The 17,018-nt window shown below is 43.7% G+C and overlaps 1 protein-coding gene across 2 annotated transcripts in view; it reads left to right on the forward strand.

Moving 5' to 3' along the window:
• The window catches only part of PHACTR1 (phosphatase and actin regulator 1), a 1,877,004-nt gene that overhangs the window by 437,772 nt on the left and 1,422,214 nt on the right, over positions 1-17,018 (forward strand). For both annotated transcript variants that reach the window (XM_044064898.1, XM_044064897.1), the window contains exon 3: positions 13,622-13,768. In XM_044064898.1, the coding sequence (XP_043920833.1) occupies positions 13,622-13,768 (147 nt within the window). The remainder of the gene's footprint in view (positions 1-13,621; positions 13,769-17,018) is intronic.

Genomic DNA, 17,018 nt, shown 5'->3' on the forward strand with positions numbered 1-17,018 from the left:
CCTGAGATATGTGGCCATAGGTTTGACACTGGACCTGAGATATGTGCCCACAGAGCAGACACTGGACCTGAGATATGTGCCCATAGAGCTGGCACTGGATCTGAGATATGTGCCCATAGAGCTCACAGTGGACATCAGTTATGTGCCTATCGAGCTGACACTGCATCTGAGATATGTGCTCATAGAGCTGAGACTGGACCTGAGATACATGCCCATCGAGCAGACACTGGCACTGAGATATGTGCCCATAGAGCTGGCACTGGACCTGAAATATGTGCCCATAGAGCTGACAGTTGACCTGAGATATGTGCCCATAGAGCAGAGAGTGGACCTGAGATATGTGCATATAGAGCTGACACTGCACCTGAGATATATGCCCATAGAGCTGACACTGGATCTGAGATATGTGCCCATAGAGCTGATACTGGACCTGAGATATGTACCCATAAAGCTGACAATGAACCTGAGATATGTGCCCATAGAACTGACACTGGATCTGAGATATGTGCCCGTAGAGCTGACACTGTGAGATATGTAACCATAGAACTGACACTGAACCGGAGATATGTGCCCATAGAGATTACAGTGGACCTGAGATATGTTCCCACAGAGCTGACACTGCACCTTAGATATGTGCCAATAGAGTTGACAGTGGACTTGAGATATGTGCCCGTAGAGTTGACAGTGGACCTGAGATATGTGACTATAGAGCTGACACTGCATAAGAGATATGTGCTCATAGAGATGAGACTGGACATGAGATATGTGCCGACAGAGTAGGTACTGGATATGAGATATGTGCCCATAGGTTTGACACTGGATCTGAGATGTGCCCATAGAAGTGGCACTTGACCTGAGATATGTGGTCATAGATCTGACACTGGACCTTAGATATATGCCCATAGGGTTGTCACTGTGCCTGAGATATGTGCTCATAGAGCTGACACTGGATCTGTGATATGTGCCCATAGAGCTCACAGTGGACTTCAGTTATGTGCCTATGGAGCTGACACTGCACCTGAGATATGTACTCATAGAGCAGACACCAGGCCTGAGATATGTGGCCATAGAAGTGGCACTTGACCTGAGATGTGCCATAGAGCTGACACTGGACCTTAGATATGTGCCCAAAGAGTTGACACTGCACATGAGATATGTGCCCATAGAGCTGACAGTGGAGCTGAGATATGTGCCCATAGAGCTGACACTGGATCTGAGATATGTGCCCACAGAGCTGACACTGGACCTGAGATATGTGCCCATAGAGCTCACAGTGGACCTCAGTTATGTGCCTATTGAGCTGACACTGCATTTGAGATATGTGCTTATAGAGCTGAGACTGGACCTGAGATACATGCCCATAGAGCAGACACTGGCACTGTGATATGTGCCCATAGAGCTGACAGTTGACGTGAGATATGTGCCCATAGAGCAGACACTGGACCTGAGATATGTAGCCAAAGAAGTGGCACTTGACCTGAGATGTGCCATAGAGCTGACACTGGACCTCAGATATGTGCCCATAGAGTTGACACTGCACATGAGATATGTGCCCATAGAGCTGACAGTGGAGCTGAGATATGTGCCTATCGAGCTGACACTGAATCTGAGATATGTGCCCATAGAGCTGACACGGGACCTGAGATATGTGCCCATAGAGTTGACAGTGGACCTGAGGTATGTGCCTGTAGAGCTGGCACTGCACCTGAGATATGTGTTCATAGAGCTGACACTGGACCTGAGATATGTGATCATAGAGCAGACACTGGACATGAGCTATGTCCACATAGAGCTGACAGTACAGCTGAGATATGTGCCCATAGAGCTTACACTGCACCTCAGATATGTGTCCATAGAGCAGACACTGGATCTGAGATATGTGGTCATAGAGCTGACACTGCACCTGAGATATTTGCCCATAGAGATGACACTGGACCTGAGATATGTGGCCATAGAGCTGACACTGGACCTGAAATTTATCCCCATAGAGTTAACACTGGGCCTAAGATATGTGACCATACAGCTGACAATGAACCTGAGATATGTGCCCATAGAGTTGATACTCGACCTGAGATATTTGCCCACAGAGCTAACACTGGACCTGAGATATGGGCCCGTAGAGCTGACAGTGGACCTGAGATATGTGCCCACAGTGCTGACACTGCACCTGAGATATGTGCCGACAGAGCAGACACTGGACCTGAGATATGTGCCCACAGAGCAAACACTGGACCTGAGATATGTGCCCATGGAGCTGACAGTGGACCTGAGATATGTTCCCATAGAGCCGACACTGGACCTGAGATATGTGCCCATAGAGCTGACACAGCACCTGAGATATGTGCCCATGGAGATGACACTGGACCTGAAATGTGTGCCCATTGAGCTGACACTGGACCTGAAATATGTGCTCATACAGCTGACACTGGACTTGAGATATGTGCCCACAGAGCAGACACTGGACCTGACACATGTGCCCATAGAGAAAACACTGGACCTGAGATATGTGCTCACAGAGCTAACAGTGCACCTGAGATATTTGCCCATAGAACAGACACTGTACCTGAGATATGTGCCCATAGAGCTGACACTGCACTTAAAATATGTGCCAATAGAGCTGATAGTGTACCTGAGATATGTGCCCATAGAGAAGACACTGCCTCTGAGATATGTGCCCATAGAGCAGACACTGTTGCTGTGATATGTGCCCATAGAGCTGACCCTGCACCTGAGATATGTGCCCATAGAACTGACACTGGACCTGAGATATGTGCCCATAGAGCTGACAGTGGACCTGAGGTATGTGCCCATAGAGCTGACAGTGGACCTGAGATGTGTGCTCATAGAGCTGAGACTGGACCAGAGATACATGCCCATAGAGCAAACACTGGCACTTGGATATGTGCCCATAGAGCTGACAGTGGACCTGAGATATGTGGCCACAGTGCTGACACTGCACCTGAGATATGTGCCCACAGAGCAGACACTGGACCTGAGATATGTGCCCATAGAGCTGGCACTGGATCTGAGATATGTGCCCATAGAGCTCACAGTGGACATCAGTTATGTGCCTATCGAGCTGACACTGCATCTGAGATATGTGCTCATAGAGCTGAGACTGGACCTGAGATACATGCCCATAGAGCAGACACTGGCACTGAGATATGTGCCCATAGAGCTGGCACTGGACCTGAAATATGTGCCCATAGAGCTGACAGTTGACCTGAGATATGTGCCCATAGAGCAGAGAGTGGACCTGAGATATGTGCATATAGAGCTGACACTGCACCTGAGATATATGCCCATAGAGCTGACACTGGATCTGAGATATGTGCCCATAGAGCTGACACTGCACCTGAAATATGTGCCCATAGAGCTGATACTGGACCTGAGATATGTAGCCATAAAACTGACAATGGACCTGAGATATGTGCCCATAGGTTTGACACTGGATCTGAGATGTGCCCATAGAAGTGGCACTTGACCTGAGATATGTGGTCATAGATCTGACACTGGACCTTAGATATATGCCTATAGGGTTGTCACTGTGCCTGAGATATGTGCTCATAGAGCTGACACTGGATCTGTGATATGTGCCCATAGAGCTCACAGTGGACTTCAGTTATGTGCCTATGGAGCTGACACTGCACCTGAGATATGTACTCATAGAGCAGACACTAGGCCTGAGATATGTGCCCATAGAAGTGGCACTTGACCTGAGATATGAGCCCATAGAGCTGACACTGGACCTTAGATATCTGGCCATAGGGTTGACACTGCACCTAAGATATGTGCCCATAGAGCTGACAGTGGACCTGAGATATGTGCCCATAGAGCTGATAGTGGACTTGAGATATGTGCCCATAGACCTGACACTGGATCTGAGATATGTGCCCATAGAGCTCACAGTGGACCTCAGTTATGTGCCTATCGAGCTGACACTGCATTTGAGATATGTGCTTATAGAGCTGAGACTGGACCTGAGATACATGCCCATAGAGCAGACACTGGCACTGTGATATGTGCCCATAGAGCTGACAGTTGACCTGAGATATATGCCCATAGAGCAGAGAGTGGACCTGAGATATGTGCCCATAGAGCTGACACTTCACCTGAGATATATGCCCATAGAGCTGACACTGGACCTGAAATATGTGCCCATAGAGCTGACAGTTGACCTGAGATATGTGCCCATAGAGCAGAGAGTGGACCTGAGATATGTGCCCATAAAGCTGACACTGCACTTGAGATATATGCCCATAGAGCTGATACTGGATCTGAGATATGTGCCCATAGAGCTGACACTGCACCTGAAATATGTGCCCATAGAGCTGACAATGAACCTGAGATATGTGCCCATAGAACTGACACTGGATCTGAGATATGTTCCCATAGAGCTGACACTGCACCTTAGATATGTGCCGATAGAGTTGACAGTGGACCTGAGATATGTGCCTATACAGCTGACACTGCATATGAGATATGTGCTCATAGAGCTGAGACTGGACCTGAGATATGTGCCGACAGGTTAGGTACTGGATATGAGATATGTGCCCATTAGTTTGACACTGGACCTGAGATGTGCCCATAGAAGTGGCACTTGACCTGAGATATGTGGCCATAGATCTGGCACTGGACCTTAGAGATATGCCCATAGGGTTGTCACTGTGCCTAAGATATGTGCTCATAGAGCTGACAGTGGACCTGAGATATGTGCCCATAGAGCTGATAGTGGACCTGAGATATGTGCCTATGGAGCTGACACTGCACCTGAGATATGTGCACATAGAGCAGACACTGGACCTGTGATATGTGGCCATAGAAGTGGCACTTGACCTAAGATGTGCCATAGAGCTGACACTGGACCTTAGGTATGTGCCCATAGAGTTGACACTGTACATGAGATATGTGCCCATAGAACTGACAGTGGAGCTGAGATATGTGCCCATAGAGGTGACACTTGATCTGAGATATTTGCCCATAGAGCTGACACTGGACCTGAGATATGTGCCCATAGAGTTGACAGTGGACCTATGATATGTGCCTATAGAACTGACACTGCAGCTGAGATATGTGCTCATATACCTGAGACTGGACCTGAGATATGTGCCCATAGAACAGACACTGGACCTGAGATTTGTGGCCATAGAAGTGGCACTTGACCTGAGATGTACCATAGAGCTGACACTGGACCTGAGATATGTGCCCATAGAGTTGACACTGCACATGAGATATGTGCCCATAGAGCTGACAGTGGAGCTGAGATATGTGCCTATCGAGTTGACACTGAATCTGAGATATGTGCCCATAGAGCTGACACGGGACCTGAGATATGTGCCCATAGAGTTGACAGTGGACCTGAGGTATGTGCCTGTAGAGCTGGCACTGCACCTGAGATATGTGTTCATAGAGCTGACACTGGACCTGAGATATGTGATCATAGAGCAGACACTGGACCTGAGCTATGTCCACATAGAGCTAACAGTACAGCTGAGATATGTGCCCATAGGGCTTACACTGCACCTCAGGTATGTGTCCATGGAGCAGACACTGGATCTGAGATATGTGGTCATAGAGCTGACACTGCAGCTGAAATATCTGCCCATAGAACTGACACTGGATCTGAAATATGTGCCTATAGAGCTGACACTGCACCTGAGATATTTGCCCATAGAGATGACACTGGACCTGAGATATGTGGCCATAGAGCTGACACTGGACCTGAAATTTATCCCCATAGAGTTAACACTGGGCCTAAAATATGTGCCCATACAGCTGACAATGAACCTGAGATATGTGCCCATAGAGCTGATACTCGACCTGAGATATTTGCCCATAGAACAGACACTGTACCTAAGATATGTGCCCATAGAGCTGACACAGCACTTGAAATATGTGCCAATAGAGCTGATAGTGTACCTGAGATGTGCCCATAGACAAGACAATGTCTCTGAGATATGTGCCCATAGAGCAGACACTGTTGCTGTGATATGTGCCCATAGAGCTGACCCTGCACCTGAGATATGTGCCCATAGAACTGACATTGGACCTGAGATATGTGCCCATAGAGCTGACAGTGGACCTGAGGTATGTGCCCATAGAGCTGACAGTGGACCTGAGATGTGTGCTCATAGAGCTGAGACTGGACCAGAGATACATGCCCATAGAGCAAACACTGGCACTGGGATATGTGCCCATAGAGCTGACAGTGGACCTGAGATATGTGGCCACAGTGCTGACACTGCACCTGAGATATGTGCCCACAGAGCAGACACTGGACCTGAGATATGTGCCCATAGAGCTGGCACTGGACCTGAGGTATGTGCCCATAGAGCTGACAGTGGACCTGAGATGTGTGCTCATAGAGCTGAGACTGGACCAGAGATACATGCCCATAGAGCAAACACTGGCACTGGGATATGTGCCCATAGAGCTGACAGTGGACCTGAGATATGTGGCCACAGTGCTGGCACTGCACCTGAGATATGTGCCCACAGAGCAGACACTGGCCCTGAGATATGTGGCCATAGAGCTGAAACTGGACCTGAAATTTATCCCCATAGAGTTAACACTGGGCCTAAGATATGTGCCCATACAGCTGACAATGAACCTGAGCTATGTGCCCATAGAGCTGATACTCGACCTGAGATATTTGCCCACAGAGCTAACACTGGACCTGAGATATGTGCCCGTAGAGCTGACAGTGGACCTGAGATATGTGCCCACAGTGCTGACACTGCACCTGAGATATGTGCCCACAGAGCAGACACTGGACCTGAGATATGTGCCCATGGAGCTGACAGTGGACCTGAGATATGTTCCCATAGAGCCGACACTGGACCTGAGATATGTGCCCATGGAGATGACACTGGACCTGAAATGTGTGCCCATTGAGCTGACACTGGACCTGAAATATGTGCTCATACAGCTGACACTGGACCTGAGATATGTGCCCATAGAGCAGACACTGGACCTGACACATGTGCCCATAGAGCAAACACTGGACCTGAGATATGTGCTCACAGAGCTAACAGTGCACCTGAGATATTTGCCCATAGAACAGACACTGCACCTGAGATATGTGCCCATAGAGCTGACACTGCACTTGAAATATGTGCCAATAGAGCTGATAGTGTACCTGAGATATGTGCCCATAGAGAAGACACTGTCTGTGAGATATGTGCCCATAGAGCAGACACTGTTGCTGTGATATGTGCCCATAGAGCTGACCCTGCACCTGAGATATGTGCCCATAGAACTGACACTGGACCTGAGATATGTGCCCATAGAGCTGACAGTGGACCTGAGTTATGTGCCCATAGAGCTGACAGTGGACCTGAGATGTGTGCTCATAGAGCTGAGACTGGACCAGAGATACATGCCTATAGAGCAAACACTGGCACTGGGATATGTGCCCATAGAGCTGACAGTGGACCTGAGATATGTGGCCACAGTGCTGACACTGCACCTGAGATATGTGCCCACAGAGCAGACACACTGGACCTGAGATATGTGCCCATAGAGCTGATACTCGACCTGAGATATGTGCCCACAGAGCTAACAGTGGACCTGAGTTATGGGCCCGTACAGCTGACAGTGGACCTGAGATATGTGCCCACAGAGCTGACACTGCACCTGAAATATGTGCCCACAGAGCAGACACTGGACCTGAGATATGTGCCCACACTGCAAACATTGGACCTGAGATATGTGCCCATGAAGCTGACACTGGACCTGAGATATGTTCCAATAGAGCTGACACAGCACCTGAGATATGTGCCCATGGAGATGACACTGGACCTGAAATGTGTGCCCATTGATCTGACACTGGACCTGAAATATGTGCTCATAGAGCTGACACTGGTCCTGAGATATGTGCCCATAGAGCAGACACTGGACCTGAAATATGTATTCATAGAGCTGACACAGCACCTGAGATATGTGCCCATAGAGCAGACACTGGACCTGACATGTGCCCATAGAGAAAACACTGGACCTGAGATATGTGCTCACAGAGCTAACAGTGCACCTGAGATATTTGCCCATAGAACAAACACTGGACCTGAGATATGTGCCCATAGAGCTGACACTGCACTTGAGATATGTGCCCATAGAGATGATAGTGTACCTGAGATATGTGCCCATAGAGAAGACACTGGCTCTGAGATATGTGCCCATAGAGCAGACACTGTTGCTGTGATATGTGCCATAGAGCTGACACTGCACCTGAGCTATGTGCCCATAGAGCTGACACTGGACCTGAGATATGTGTCTATAGAGCTGACAGTGGACCTGAGATATGTGCCCATAGAGCAGACACTGAAGCTGAGATATGTGCCCATAGACTAGACACTGGACCTGAGATATGTGCCCAGTGGAGCTGACACTGAGATATGTGTCCATAGAGCTGAGAGTGTACCTGAGAAATGTGGCCATAGGCCTGACACTGCACCTGAAATATATGCCAATAGAGTTGACACTGAATTTGAGATATGTGCCCATAGAGCTGACAATGGACCTGAGATATCTGCACATAGAGCTGATACTGGACCTGAGATATGTGCCCATAGAGCTGATACTGTACCTGAAATATGTGCCCATAGAGCTGAAACTGGACATGAGATTTTTGCCCTATGTGCTGACAGTGGACCTGAGATATGTGCCCATAGAGCTGACACTGCACCTGAGATATGTGCCCATAGAGATGACACTGGACCTGAGATATGTGCCTATAGAGCTGACAGTGGACTTGAGATATGTGCACATGGAGATGACACTGGACCCCTAATATGTGCCCATAAAGCTGACAGTGTACCTGAGATATGTGGCCAAAGAACTGGCACTGGACTTGAGAAATGTCCCATTGAGCTGAAAATGTACCTGAGATATGTGCTCATAGAACTGACACTCCTCCTGAGCTATGTGTCCATGGAGCAGACATTGGACCTGAAGTATGTGCCCATAGAGCTGACACTGAACCTGAGAAATGTGCCCGTAGAACTGACACTTGACCTGAGATATGTGCCCATAGAGCTGACACGGGACCTGAAATATGTGCCCATAGTGCTGACACTGGACCTAAGATATGTGCCCATAGGGCTGACACTGCACCTAGGATATGTGCCCTTAGTGATGTCACTGGACCTGAGATATGTGCCAGTAGAGCTGACAGTGGAACTGAGATATGTATTCATAGAGCTGACCATAGCCCTGATATATGTGCCCATGGAAGTGACACTGCACCTAAGATATGTGCCCATAGAGTTGACAATGGACCTGAGATATGTGCCCATAGAGCTGACAGTGGACCTGAGATATGTGCCCATAGGGCGGACAGTGGACCTGAGATATGTGCCCATAGAGCTGACAGTGGACCTGAGATATGTGGCCATAGAGTAGACACTGGACCTGAGATATGTGACCATAGGGTTGTCACTGGGCCTGAGATATATGCCAATAGAGCTGACACTGGGCCTGAGATATGTGCCCATAGAAGTGGCAGTTGACCTGAGATATGTGCCATAGAGCTGAAACTGGACCTTAGATATGTGCCCATAGAGTTCACACTACACGTGAGATATGTGCCTATAGAGCTGACAGTGGACCTGAGATATGTGCCCATCGAGCTGACACTGCACCTGAGCTATTTGCCCATTGAGCTGACAGATCTGAGATATGTGCCGATAGAGCTGACACTACATGTCAGATATGTGTCCATAGAGCTGACAGTTGACCTGGGATATGTGCCCATAGAGTTGACACTGGATCTGAGATATGTGCCCATAGAGCTGACAGTGGACCTGATATATGTGCCCATAGAGCTGACAGTGGACCTGAGATATGTGTCTATAGAGCTGTCACTGGACCTGAGATATGTGCCCATAGAGCTGACAGTGGACCTGAGATATGTGCTCATAGAGGTGACACTGGATCTGAGATATGTGCCCATAGAGCTGTCACTGGACCTGAGTTATGTGCCCTTTGAGCTGACAGATCTGAGATATGTGCCCATAGAGTTGACACTACACCTGAGATATGTGCCCATATAGCTGACACTGCAGCTGAGATATGTGCCCATAGAGACAACACTGGATCTGGGATATGTGCCCATAGAGCAGACACTGGACCTGAGCTATGTGCCCATTAAGCTGACAGTAGATCTGAGATATGTGCCCATAGAGCAGACACTGGACCTGTGATATGTGCCCATAGAGCAGACACTGGACCTGAGATATGTGCCCATAGAGCAGACACTGGACCTGAGATATGTGCCCATAGAGCTGATAGTGGACCTGAGATCTGTGTCCATAGATGTGACACTGGACCTGAGATATGTGCCCATTGAGCTGACAGTGGACCTGATATATGTTCCTACAGAGCCGACATTGGACCTGAGATATGTGCCCATAGAGCTGACACTGCACCTGAGATATGTGCCCATAGAACTGACACTGAACCAGAGATTTGTGCCCATAGAGCTGACACTGGACCTGAAATATGTGCCCATAGAGCTGGCACACTGCACCTAAGATATGTGCCCTTAGAGATGTCACTGGACCTGAGATATGTGCCCATAGAGATGACACTTTACATGAGATATGTGCCATAGAGATGGCACTGCACCTGAGATATGTGCCTATAGACCTGGCACTGGACCTGAGATATGTGCCCATATAGATGACACTGGACCTGAGATATGTGCCCATACAGCTGACACTGGGCCTCCGATATGTGCCCATAAAATTTACACTGCCCCTGAGATATGTGCAGTAATGAGTATAAAGCTTGACATACAGCAATGATTCCATTTTTTGAATAGCTCCTATTACTCTGGGTATATTTGCATGGCTGCAGTACATTCATTGTAACAGTCCTTGCTGCAAGACTTCCTAGAATGACTCAGAGTACGAAATAGTAAGCCTTGATTCCCAAAAAAGTGTGGATATTTTACTAAATGCCCTGCTCGACAGCCAAAGCAAATTAGCTGTGTTACTAGACTGAAAATACAGAACCCGTGGTGGTGGTGCTGCGGTAGTGTTGTCGCCTCACAGTAAGACGCTGACCGGTTCGATTCTCAGCTAGAGCGTCTTCTGCATAGAGACATGCGTGAATGGGCATACCTTCGTTGAAGGTTGTGCGTCAGGCCTGGCAAGCCGGTATGTAAAAATCAACTGCCAATCATTAGCGGATCGTAATTCCGCTGTGGCGACCCCTAACCGGGAAAAGCCGAAAGACACAAACTAGACTGAAAATACAGCTTAATATTTATAAACTATGTAAATATATGTTCAAGTTGCATTATCACACATATTTTAGCTCGACACATTTTTAAAGAAGGTTGTACTGGTAGCTGTTGAAATTATGAAGTGAGCCATAACCTCTCAAGTCAAAGTGTTGTTGCATTTAACATAGGAAATGAAAATGCAATTAGATAATCACTTGAAAAATACCTGCTTATAAAGTAGAAGAACATGTTTACCATTCCTTAATGAGATAAATGACTGATAAGACTGTTTTAATAATTTATCCCTTTCATGTAGTTATCTCTGTAGATTACTACTGGGTAGCATTCCTTCATGCTCTGTCTCTTTTGTTTAGGAAAGAAGGCAAACAACTGAATGAATCAGCCTGAAGAAAAGTCACAAGCTACCTTATACATAAAAGGGGATTATGTTGTTGTTAATGACACCCTGCCTACTGGAAAAATGTGAATGGTTGTTTATATATTAAGATGTAGTTTAGAGTTCCTTTTGGCTGATTTAACTGTAATAAGTAAAATGCTTTCAGTGACAGAGACTTGAATAGCGATTTCAATTATATGCGTTTTTGCTCATCCGAGCGTTCGATATTTAAAGTTTTCATTGTTTTAACATAGACCCGAAGTCACCTGAACTGCTGGGTTGAAAAGGTGATAGAAGTGGCATTTCAGTAACAGAATTCAAGTCTCAGATGGGGCTTGTGGGACATGCTATATATGTCAAATTAAGAATTCCCTCCAATAACTGTTTTGGCGCTCTGGGAAGCTCTAGTTAGATATACAAGTATAAAAGCAAAAGTGTCAGACAGATGCACCTAAGTAGGTCAAATAATGTAGTAATATACTGCAAATTTAGAAGTACTGAGTTAAAAGCTAGATGTAGTACTTTCTTTACACATTAGTGGGAAAATGTGGTCCCTTAGGATTGGTATAATTTTATAATGATAGATCAAGACTTGGTCACCATTCGTTTTGTGTGTGGGAACCTTAACCAAAACAATGGATGCTGAAGATTTAAATAACAGACGGATAGGTCCAGTCCAGAAAACCATAATGTTGTGTAATAGTGAAAAAGGTATTTTTGCCCATATTTCAGTTTTGAGAAAGTTTCTATTCAGAGAATCAGACAGAGGTTTGTATTGACTTGGAATGTAAATGTCCTGAAAAGTCAAGTTCATCTGGATTTCCTACTCCAAAATGATCACACAGTCTGCAAATGCAAAAAAAAAAAAAAAAGTTGCCCCCGTTTAGCCTGTCTAATCAGGACAGTCACCCCAACAGTCCTAGACAGGCCTATTATTTCTGTAGAGAGCATAACACTGAATAATATAAATACAGGAGGAAATGACATGGCTGAAATGCATCTCAACTAGGCCTAGCTTACCTGGTTTATGAACATTAAGATAGCTATTAAGCTGGTTTATTGTATTGTTGAGGGCATTAGGGTTGATGAGGAAGTTTTGAGTGAATTAGTTGGTGGCATGGATGGAATTTAATGAGTGAAACTGTGAAAGGGCAGCATTATTTTCCAAATCTCCAGAAATATAAAATAACGTTCTTGTTAGGTTAAGTTATTAGAAAGTGAGAGATCATGGGAGTTTGGTGGAGTATGAAAATAAGTGAATAATGATACCCCAGGAGTAGGAGGGTTACATGTTTAAGATTAATTAGGCAAGGAGAAGAATGTCCACTAGATTCTCATTTTGACAGTTAGAAAAGAAACATGGTAGTTTTACAAAAAAACTGTAGGATAATATCTATGATCAATACTGAAGTTATATACTTGGCAGGAGCAGACTGTATGAACTTGATAGAAGGACAGAGAGCATAATGTAGGCTTGAATTTCCTCAGAGTTGTTATAGAGCTAAAAGTCGAATAAAATATGGATGTTCTTAGAGCCCAAATTACATCACTACTGAATTTGAGTAAGGGAGGGAATCTAGAAGAGAAAAGAAAGGAGTAAAGATAAATAGCAGTTGAAGATAGCCAAGAAGTAGTTGGAGATGAGGTTAAAGCCACAATGCATTAGTTGGTGATGAGTGTGGAATCATAGTATAAAAGGCAAGAAAGTTCAAAATGGAGATGTTGCTATAGGATGGGTTAAAAAGATGCTAGTTATTTAAAGTGAAAGGTTACAGTGTGGGATATAGCATAGACTGTTCAACTTACTTGTCTGTTTGCTAGAAAGATTCTTATGTCATAGCTGCTAGTTTATTTGCTTCTCTCTTCCTGTATTCAGCTCACATTGTATATGTGACAGTAGATCAAATTTTGTGTTCAGATTTATTCACCTTTTCAAAACAACCACTTATTCTTTCCTTTTCTGTGTATATTGATATTTTCCTTCAATCTCTTTCTCTTAGGTCGCCGACCTACCTTTCTTGCTGCATATCCATTAATGGCTAATTCTTCTGAGGAGGATATAGATCGCCGTCCCATCAGGAGAATGAGATCGAAGAGTGATACACCTTATCTGGCAGAGGCCCGGATTTCTATGAACCTGGCAGCAGGTAGGCACTGATACTTCTGGCATTCTACTACTTATAAATATGAATATATTTTAACTTCCTCATGAATATGCCCTTCCCTACCTTCGGGGGATGGAGAATGAGGATTCAGAGATATTGCAAAGATGAAAATTGATTTGGGATAAATATATTGTTACTGCAAAGATAACACTTTTTTTGTTCTGACAAAATGTTTTAGGATTTGATGTAAGGTGAAATGCTTATTGCTGGTCCCTTGTAAATGGATATTAAGGGTAATGGAGCTAATACTTGCCTTAGCAGGAAATCAAGCCAATTCCTTACCTCTTCTCATTTACCCACAGAGATAAGGAAAATGCTGCTATTAAAATAATAGTTTGAAGCAATCTGGGAAATGCTGACAGTGTAGTACATGTGGATAAACAAAAATGAAAATGCCCAGAGTTTATACATTTCAAGGGGCTTTGGATCAAGTCTATAATGTTGCTGTGTTATGTTAATCAATGCAGTACTGTGGTCAACCTCCTCCATGTCACTTAATAATAGATGATAAAGTTTCTGTTGTATATTTGGTTTAAGAGAATGTCAGTGGATATGCATCAATCAAATCTATCTGAAATTATCAGCGGACACACGTTTCTTGTAGTTGCCTCTAGACTGCAAAGATTATGAATGGTAAAAATCCATTTTAGTCAAATCAAAATTCCATTAGAAAGCAAATACAGGTGTGGGTATAAAATTCAGTGAATTATAAATCAGAATCAGAATCACATTTATTGGGCAAGTTTGAGCACGTGCAAGGAATTTGACTCCGGTTTGGATGACTCTCCAAGTATGAATTACATAAACGACATACATACAACCATTAAAACCAAGACAAAAATATGAATATACATATACGTATATGTACAAAGTGCAACTCAGTGCAAAAAATACTGAAATAAACTTTGAAAGAAACAAGAATAACAATAAACAATATTGCAGAGGCCCTGGAGTCTTGGGAAAAAGAATATACAGCCTAATAAGCTGAATTAACCATTGACATACTTGATGGTCTGTGGGAAAAAAATGTTATTATATCTGCTTGTTTTGGCACATATTAATCTATAACACCTGGCCGATGGTAATAGTTCAAAGAGATGGTAGCCTGGATGTGAAGGGTCAGTGATGATCTTCCCTGCCCTTTTCAAGACTCTAGAATAGCACAGGTCCTGTAAGGAGGGCAAACTAGCACCAATGATATTTTCAGCACACTTGACTATTCGATGTAATCTATTTTTGTCATGATTAGATAGAGATCCAAATCACATTGTTATGGATGAGCTGAGAACAGACTCAATGACCGCTGTGTAGAACTGAATCAACAGCTCCTGTGGGAGGTTGAATTTCCTCAGCTGTCGCAGAAAGTACATTCACTGTTGTGCCTTATTTATGATAGACCCTACATTGGTCTCCCACTTCATGTCCCGGGAGATTATAGATCCCAAAAACTTGATGTTTCCACAATTGACACAGCAGTATTAAATATAAAGAGGTGGGATAATATTGTAGTACCACTCCTAATGTCCACTGTCATCTCCACAGTTTTAAGAGTGTTAAGCTCCAGATTATTTTGATTAAACCAAAGGGAATAGCTGCTCAACCTGCCATCTGTATGCAGACTCATCACCATTCTTGATGAGCCTGATGATAATTGTATTGTCTGCATATTCAATAAGTTTGACAGAGAGGTCCTTAGAGGTGTAGTCATTAGTGTAGAGGGACAATAGCAGTTTTGCCATGTAAAATGAATTTTTAGTTTCAACTCTTATCAAGGACAAATGAATAAGGGAAAATCAGATATACAACTGGTTAGAAGGAGCCAGTCAAAACATTAAATGAATCTATTTCATTCAATGGACATTATGAACGTTTGCATTGTACAGTTCTTAACTTATCTAAGTACCAACTGAACAAATTTGAGTATGTTGTTCTTAATAAAGTCTTAACCTTCATACCAGCAGGTACAGTACATACATACAAATATTTGAAGCATGGGCATTAAAAGCTTTTCTAGCTTGCCAATATACCATAACACTTGTTCCCAAAAAAAGTGTCCAGGCTGTTCTTAAAAATATCTAAACTAGTGCTTGCTTTAATGTAATTTGGTAGTCTGTTCCATGCAATGTACTGTAGACATTTCACAGGTACTAATGGAATTTAAACTTTTTATTAGAAAAGTTATTTAAAAATTTCATTTGGTCATTATGATAACATACCATATAATGTTCAATAAAGAAGTAGTGCGTTTATACCCATGAGTGCTCCCATTGTCTCAGTTTTTGAGATGGTTGTTGAAAACGAAACCTATGATTTATATTATACCAAATATAAAGCTTAATTTTATAACTTAAATAGTGAGCAGTATGAAGCAATATTTCCTTTAACTCTGAACAATGACATCATTATAAAACCTGCTGATAAAGGGGGTGGGATTGTTGTAATGGATGCTTCTCATTATATAAGTTCTATGTTAAATATATTTAATTTTATACAGATTTTGATTTTATACAGATCACTACAAGTAAAGTTATTCAAATTATTAATGAAGTGAGTGAAAATAAATTGTATGTTTCACAATAGTGAAATTTCTAAAGTTGTTTTTGAATATTTGTATACGTCAGTGGTTATTCTGATAATTTATGGAATACCTAAAATGCATAAATCTTTACTTAACCCACCCCTACATTTCATTGTGTCAGATAGAGGATGGGTTACTGAATCCATTTCAAAATATTTAGAAAATCAATTAAAATTAGTATTAAAACATCTACCACTATAATTAAATATACTAATGATTTTTTACAGCAAATGTTTGGTTCAAAACTAATAATATAATTACCTGCTAGTTTGTTACTTTAGATGTTGACTCACTGTTTACATCTATTCCAAATGATGAGGGTAATAATTTTGTTAGACAATGTATTTTAAATAATTCTTCTTTAAGTAATTTGAATGTGAACTTATTATGTGCATTACCTGAAATTGTATTAACAAATACTGTTTTTATGTTTCAAACTCTACTTTTTTTAAAAGGTGTATTCTTGGGCTTGGACAGTGCTATTTTAACCTGTGCAACAGTAATACTGGGTGCCTGGCAATCTACTGGTATTGTGATTGGTCCTTTGGAGGGGGGGGGGGGTAAAGTCGGCACTGAATCTGTCAGCCAGCATATTGGCATTATCTGTTGACTCAGTATAGGAGGTACCATTGTGCAGTAACTCAGAGCAAGGTA

This window comes from Protopterus annectens, chromosome 3.part0, assembly GCF_019279795.1.
Source record: "Protopterus annectens isolate FY-2018-M chromosome 3.part0, PAN1.0, whole genome shotgun sequence".
Classification (NCBI taxonomy): domain Eukaryota; kingdom Metazoa; phylum Chordata; order Ceratodontiformes; family Protopteridae; genus Protopterus; species Protopterus annectens.